Source organism: Buceros rhinoceros, unplaced genomic scaffold (assembly GCF_000710305.1).
Source record: "Buceros rhinoceros silvestris isolate BGI_N320 unplaced genomic scaffold, ASM71030v1 scaffold7722, whole genome shotgun sequence".
NCBI classification, from domain to species: domain Eukaryota; kingdom Metazoa; phylum Chordata; class Aves; order Bucerotiformes; family Bucerotidae; genus Buceros; species Buceros rhinoceros.
This window is the reverse complement of record NW_010397137.1, coordinates 62,882-70,907: the sequence shown is the minus strand read 5'-3', so window position 1 is coordinate 70,907 and position 8,026 is coordinate 62,882. Positions and strand designations below refer to the sequence as shown.

The window sequence follows — 8,026 nt, the reverse complement described above, 5'->3', positions numbered from 1 at the left end:
TTTATTCACCTGGGATTTAGTGATACTATTGAGGGCTAAATTGCCACCACACCCTCCCAGGGAGGCCAAGATAAATCTCTCCTTTCTGTGTGACATGTCACGCACTGAAGAGGACATGGGTCACTCTGTTCTTACACAAGTCTGGATATGCATCACATGAATAATGTCACTACTGGCATCAGGACTGAAGCCAGAGAAGGAGCAAAGTGATGCTGCGTCCTTACCGTCCACGTTGCTGACTTCGCTGTGCTGGACTGTTGAAATGATACATCAAAGCTGTGAGGTCCTGGGTAGTCTGTGTTGGAAGGGATGGCTGGGGAGGGTGAGAGAGCGTCAAAAGTTGAGCTGGGCTGGGCATAAGGCGAAGGGGCTGTGACACTGTTCTGCGCATGCTCCGTGTTGTAGGGGCTGGTGGAGGAAGAGCCATTCTGGATCTGCTGGTCCATGCTGTTCAGGAGCCCCAGGTTTGTGTACTGCGGCTAGAGGCAAAGAGAGGCACAGGAGTGTTACAGAAGCAACATTAGCACAAGCTGGCTAGCCATAACACGGGCTTCACAACGTGGGGTTCACAGCACCACTATGTGTGTCACACCAAGAGGAAGGACATTTGCAAAGGATATACCCCTCTAACTTCTTTCCATTTCAGTCACCAATGTAAATCATCTCACAGTCACACAGTGTATCAACAGCCAAGCTGGGAGAAGAGCCTGCGCGTAACAAGGAAATGATTTGCAGAGCAGCAAGCCAGCACGAGGAGACAGGCTCCACATGTCTAGCAACACCCAGACTAAGACCTTTTTGAAGGGACTGCTATAACCTGATAAAAATCACCAGGTTTCTTACAGTGCAACTAGCTCCAACTTGTACAAGACTACATCGTCTCTGGTGGTCTTGCACACTACACAAAGACCACTCCTTTTCCCATGCATCTGATTCTACCATGCATGGTGGCATTTAGGACCTCTAACTCAGGTAGTAACTGCACTAAAGTGTGACTCACTGGCAAAAATGTTCATAGCACTTAAACAGCTCACTCCAAGCATTCAACTCCCAGTGACTGGTCAGAGGGTAGTAGAGAGGAATTCAAGGTCTCATCAAGTAGCACAAAGCTCACAGCATGGAAGGCTTCTCCACATGCTTAAGCAGCAGCAGTTGCACAGTATGTAGAACTTATATAAGCAGACATAGCTGTGCCCCAAAAGTAGCCTCCAGGTAGAAACAATGTATGAAACAATTGAAGACATGAAGAACAAAGGCTAGAGAATGGAGTACAGAAAGGCAGAGGTTAGATTAGGGAGAGGTTAGCAGAAAAATCACATGCCTAATGCCCTGAATTCTATGCGAGCCCTGGTTCTCCATCTCAAAGAGATGAGAGGGGAAGAAAGTTCAGAGAAAGGTGACAAGATTCAGCAAACCCTTTCAGCACCTTCCTGTAATACAGGAGTATACGATGACTTTTCAGCCTGGAAAAAAAAAGAACAATGAGGAGAGACATGGAAATCAGTATGGCAGAAATGGATACATTCCTAAATGATATGGAAAAAAACAAATAGGAAATCAATTTTCTCCATGCTTTCTTATTAGAGGGGCTGGGGAACAAGAAAACATCTTGAGCAGGATTTTGGTTTCAAAACCCGGAGTAGTTCTTCCCAAAGCCCACAAATAAACATGGATTTTCTGCCTCAAAATGCTATGGATACTAAAAGATTACTTATGTTCTAAACAGCTTTGGAAAAGTTTGGCCAGAGAAAAATCCGTCAAGGTAAGTGTTTCTGATTTTAAAGCTCTGAACCACAGACAGTTGGAAGTTGGGAAAGTACTCTGAGGAAAGAGAGTTACACAAGTAAACTCTCCTAATCCTCCAAATGACCCAGCATCGGTCATGGAGACAGGGCAGTAGGCAAGTGTACACGAGATTCAGCCAAGTACATATAGTCTCATCTTTGAGCGTCCAAAGGGCATTGTTTGTGCCCTGATTAGGGACAGCAGCATCCAAAACGTTTGTGGTACCCCTCCCCAACAGCTCTGGGATAAATGAGGAACTTGCAGCAATAAATGCACCTGGTTCTGCTGTTAGCTGCTAACAAGGTGGAAGGAACTCAGGCTCTCACCCTTGGTCCAAGGGTCTAAGTACCTCCTGCCCCTCCACATTCTGTAGCATAAATCCCATCCAGAAACAAACTCACGTATCTCTCAGTATTTCATCCAGCCTGTTCCCAACTTCCTTCTTTCCATCAGTCGCTTCCTTTCCAGAGACAACTTGGTATTATCAGCCAAGCAACAAAGTTTCCCTGAGTCAGAGTACTACTGTAACACCCATAAAGAAAGCTTTCCCAATACTGGGAATCCCATCAGCCCTACTGAAGCTTCAAGCAGCACATCATCGCTCTTTCAAGGACCTGAAAGGCAATGGCACAAGCCATCTGCCGAGTTTCCCAGAGACTCTGGACAACCAATTTAACATCCAGCTTTCAGTCGTTTCAGCCATGGAGAAAAATAGCCTGGTCCATTTGCAAGGTTGAAGTGTTCTCCTTTCACCCAAACACTTTACACTTCCAGCTGTCCTTCCAAAAGGGGAGGAAGCAGAGAAATTTAAACCACCAAGTGGAGCTCTTCCTTAGGTTGGTTTGTTCCACTGGAAAATGCTGGTAGTTTCAAGGGTTTTAATTAAAAACAAGGTGAGGCTGGTGCTCTTCAGTGAGGCACATGGGACCTTCCAGAGATAGATCACTTTGCTACTATGAGCTGTGCCTGGGAAGAAGAAGGTCTAGTGGGGAACAGCACAGAGGACTTCATTTTGGGAGCTGGGAGAGTCTGCAGAGAAGAGAGCGAGCTAGTTCCCTCCCTCGCTTTTTCAGCAACAAGCTGTGTCCTTGGGCAAGCCTCCTCGCCTCTCCCTCCACCCTCAGCCTACTTCAGGCAGCAAGGTTACAGGGCAAGGATTGCTCCTCACTATGTAAAAAAAAAAAGCGCTCCACTTAATGGGCCTCTGTTTTGTCTGAGGCCTTCAGGCAGCGGAGTAATAAAAGCAATTACATATTGAGTCCTAATCCTGAGTGAACCAGTGACTCTCGATGTTGCCTCAGGTTAGTCATTTGCCCTCCCTGCCTCAGTTTCCCCATTATAGCGGTGGGGGTCCTATAGATGCCCAGCACCTCTGTTAGATGGGCAAGTAAATACCTGCAATTGGACTCAAAGCGTGCTAACACAGGAGAAAGAAATCCAGACTGGTTCTTCTTCTCCAAAAGGAGATCACAGTGTTAGCAGTGCTGATGACAGTTATATGTCATCTCCTGTGGGCTGTTCAGCCAAACAAGACCTGTTTAACGGACTTCTGGTACGGCTTTTCCCTTGAGGCTACTTTTGTATGGAAAGAGCCAGAATGCTGATGTACTGCACCAGGAGCAATCGTCTTTTATTGAATAATTGTGTATTTAATAAAAACTCAAACCTCCCTGCCCTCCTGCCACAGAATACCTGAATAAGACCTGAAGACTTTTCAAAAAATGTAGAAGTGTCACTCAGTTTCATTTCTCATGGAGATTAGCATCAGACACACTCCCTAACCAGTAAATGATGAAAAGGCAGCTGGGATAAAAACAGTCTCCTCAACCAGCTCAGACATACAGACAGCAAAACAATAGTGTTTCAGCTTTCACTTAAAAACTATTCCCTCTAATCCCAGGCTGCTTAACATGATGGAGAAAGACAGCCAAACGGGTAGTTGGCCTTAACAAGGCAGCATAATCTGGAAACGCTGAAGGTGCTGCCTGGAAGTCAATTTAAAAAAAACCAAAAAACAAAAGTACCCCATTAAAGTTTAAGATATCCTTAGGAGAATCAAAAATCCTTTTCATTCCTTTCAGTCCAGAAACCATCTGTCTAAATGTTACCAGCGAAGCAGCCATTCCACCCATTTATACACTCACATGCCACAGCTGAATGCCATGTCCCCATTTGCTCTTTAAATAACTATTAATCTCCTTGCACTTATCCTCACGCTGACACAAGCAGCTGTTGGACTCCCCTTCTCCCCCTCCAAGTCCCACCAGCCTTTCACCTTCCCTGGCCCCTCGCTCCCCTCCCCAGGCAGGTGCTCCATCCCCCGTGACAAAGCCACCTGACGGCTTTGCACACACAGGGAGCACTAAACTTCTTCTCAAAGCTATGCCTCAAGGCAGGCACAGTTGTTTGCGCTCAAGGGGTCAACATCTGAATTGCTTGCAAGGCTTTTGGAGGAATCAGATAAGCCTTTTGGAGGCACACGCCTTCTGACAACACAACAATTAGAGGGGCAGCAGGCCCGGGGAAGGCGTGCGCAGGAATTCATGCCCCGCTGCAATAAAACCCCTTGGTCCTGGCCAGGTTGGATGGCAAGAACAAAGAGAGCAAGGGGCTGTGGGCACGTTTGCAAGGCATCACCCTCCAGAAGGGGTCTGCAGGGTGTGTTTGCACGCACCCAGCCTCCTTTTACCACATACAAAGAGAAACACAACAGCATTTAATTCAGAAATTAATTCTTGCCGGGTTGGTAGCCCAGAATTTAGCGCATGTTTGTGTTTTGCTGCAGGGTTGTTTTTAACAACTGCAGGATGTAGTCCCATCACCAGTTCCTGACAAAAGGAGAATGCTATTTGCTGGAAAGAAGAGAAACGTATGCAAAGCTAGAAAAAAAAAAAACTAGCTAGTTTTCAGTGCTTTCTTCCCTATGTGTCCTCTCCAAGTTCCTGAAAGTATTGACATCACCAAGGCATTACTAAAACCTTCAGATAAGTTTAACAGAAAATAATTGAGAGTCGCAATTAGACTGTATTTTGGAACATCCTTTCAGTATTGTATCTTGAACTATCGGTTTCGCTTCCTATATCCCATCATCTTCACTTCAAATGTTTTCATGCTAACTCATGCTTCTAGATTAGGAGAGGCACAGTTTTACTGGAGAGGCTACTTAATTAAAAAGCAAACTGAAAACTGCAGAACTGTTTAACCACGGTTCTGCTGTCTGGAGGACACATCTCCCTCATGAACGCCATGAACCAGGCAAGGCAGCAAGCCTCTGACCTCAGCAGCTCCGGGGCACTTGCCACAAGAGGGCAATGCTAATGCTCCACCGTGCACGGCAGCGCTGATGCGAGGAGAGATTCCCCAACCCACCTAAACTGGGGCCTTTCTCTCTCTGACCTGCAGCAATATTTCACCCCAAATCTTCAGCCACAGTCTGCTTTTAAGGCCATTGTGTTAAGGTTATGAGATAGTCCTGCAAAGAGACCCCCAGTAAGAAGACGCGAGGGAAGTGATGCAAGTGAAGAAAAGTTCTAAAGGGGACTTCCATGCCAAAAATCCCCTAAAATACACAGCTCCAGCTATTAATTACCTAGTTATCAACCTTTCAAAGAAAGTTTTGAAAGTTTCTCTAATTGAGAAAATAAAGGAGAAATGATCATCTTCAGGTGTAGAACAGCTAGATATCTCCACGCCTTCTCTGTATCTCCAAAAGAATGTACATCTGTCATGCACGTGTGCTGACAAAATTTTAATTTTTACCACTGGATCTATGCAGCTGAACAGCTTTGTCCAGCTACTCAAAAAGCCTTGCAAAACACCACCACTGATGCTTATTCTGCAAAAATATGAGATTATGAAACTAAAAAGCTACCATGGTTGTTAGCGACAAGACGCTTTTGCATGGCACTCTGCTAATTCTTGCTTTGCCCTTAACACCACCACAACTGATGCACCAGTGCTAACAGTTGCAGGACTAGTAGGAAGCAGTTTATGACAGTATTTCAGTGTTAGACCAGGTAAAGATTCAGATTCCTTGGAGAATAGCTCTCAAGAGCAGCGGGGTAAATGTTTTCCAGAGTGGTCTATGCCTACCCAAATCAGAAGACAGACACCTTGAACGTATCAAGAAAGATTTAAATCAACCTAGTTTTTCGAACCTTCCTAGCAAAGGATTTTAGTAGGTGAAAAACAGCAGTGCTTCTATCATAATTATTAATCAAGATATTGCTGACTGCAAGACTGCACAGCTCTACCAGTTGCTTAGAAGGCAGCTGATAATACCCAATGTAGGCGCGCTGCTTGTGCCATTAGAAAGTAGTGCCAAGAAATGAAGGGCTCCACCCATGCCCCTCAGCTAAGATCGGGGTGAAGCTGAAAGAGATATCTAAGTCACTCATCTCAATGAAAGGTGTGATTCGGTGTGCATCTCTAGCCTCTTTTCTCAAAAAAAAAAAAAAAAAAAAAAAAAAAAAAAGGAGAGACTGAAAAACTTCTCTATGCGTCAGACTTTCCACTCAGCTCATGTACATCTGGACCGCACTCCTTTCTGGAGGAACAAGCCCAATTTGGACATTGCTCCGGTCCCCTCTGGGCCATGAGTGAAAGCTGTGTACAGTCATTTCAACACCAGCTCAGGCCCAAATCCCCACGGAGAGCCAGGGTGCTGGCAGCAGGTCTTTCAGCGTCTGCACTCCTCCACTCCATTTCTAAAATGGAAACAAATCCTCTAGGTCTATTTTGAAAGGTTTTTTCCCCAGAGCTACTGTACAGCTGAACACAAACACTCAGAAGTGCACAGATAAAATGATAATGTGCACCATATACTCAAGATGAAGAGCAAGAGAATAACTTTGGTTGAACCAAAGACGTCAACAATCACCAGGATAGGCTCCTAGGCACTGTAGGTCCTAAGCTCTGATTACCGTGCGTCCTGTCTTCTAACACTATAACAAATCCATTTGATTTGAGCAATCTAACTGTTGGTTCATTGCTTTTTTCAGGAGAAAAGGACACTGTTTCACATCCCAGTAACAGTACAAGTTCCCAGCATGATGGATTGTGTTGGACTAGAAAAGGACCAGGAGTCAGCAACTCCTGCCTGGCTATTAGACCTGCTGCAGCATAACCAAACATTTAACATCTTCTCAGCAAATTCTCACTGCAAACAGGGAGCACAAATACTGTCTCCTGTACTGTTTAGAAGGGGGTCTATCTGACTTCTACAGGGCTATGCAATAAGTACAACCACAGTAATATTAACAAGCTGAATTCAAGAATAATAAAAATTATTCTTCTGAAGTGAGAGCAAGCATCCTCTAAAACAAAACAAAAAAAAAGATTGCACATGTAAGTCTCTCTCCACAACTGTCCTGCACAGGTTTTTCATGTTAAGCAGTAAGATAACCCCAGCAGGTTGCTTGGACAACTTCCAACACTACCGAAACACAAGGAAAAATGTAAAGAAAACAGACCTGCATTTCGCCCAGCTTGGGAGAAGGGGTGCACGTGATAAAACAACAACTTCTGCCCCCCACCCCCCCAAAAAACCCCAACATCATGCGACCAAATGCAAACCATGCAATCATATTTAAAGTTCAGACGTGCAGGCTTCAAAGATTACCTACTCTGCCTACCTAACACAGTATCCCTTCCCTTCCAGCAGTCACCAATCAGCCCTTCAGCCATAGCTGGCTTGGTAGACAACACGCTACGTACGCTAAGCAGGAGAAATCAGTGCACATCAGTAATTTGGAAACACACGCCATCGCACTTGATAGCACTATGCTCGATATAACAGAGGGAGGGAGGAAATTCTGAGTGATTTTCATGGGGATTAGCTATTCCAGAGTGCACGTCATGTCACATCTACACCCTTCAGGTTTACACAAGTAGGGCAGTTTTAAGAGCCATACCCACTAAGGCTGCAGCCCATGTGTTTCCACCGAGACACAGTTCTATTGAACTCAGCGGAACTTCTTGTTCAAGTTAAAGTCCATAGATGCAGGTATTTTTAGACTTGGAGAATAAGACATTATTAAGAAAAGAAGTGTGAGGGCAAGTTTCTGTCCACCCATAAAGACCTTAAGTTTTGGAGTCATCTTGTTCCCCCCAGCTTTAATTGTTTTCTTTTTCGGCTGAAGTCTGAGTTTTGCCCCTTGGTTAATTCATTTAACTCAGCAAGAAGTATTTTTCAGCCAGGAGCAGAGTGTTCTTTAAAACAAACACAGCCCAAAGCAGGAAT

The 8,026-nt window shown here is 44.9% G+C and overlaps 1 protein-coding gene across 1 annotated transcript in view; it reads right to left on the bottom strand.

Annotated features, from left to right (window-relative positions):
* Positions 1-224: 224 nt before the first annotated feature.
* Positions 225-8,026, bottom strand: part of LOC104502196 (tumor protein 63-like) — a gene marked incomplete at both ends in the record, with an annotated part of 35,007 nt that continues 27,205 nt past the window's right edge. Inside the window, one exon of the mRNA XM_010146131.1 lies at positions 225-479. Within this exon, the coding sequence (XP_010144433.1) occupies positions 225-479 (255 nt within the window). The remainder of the gene's footprint in view (positions 480-8,026) is intronic.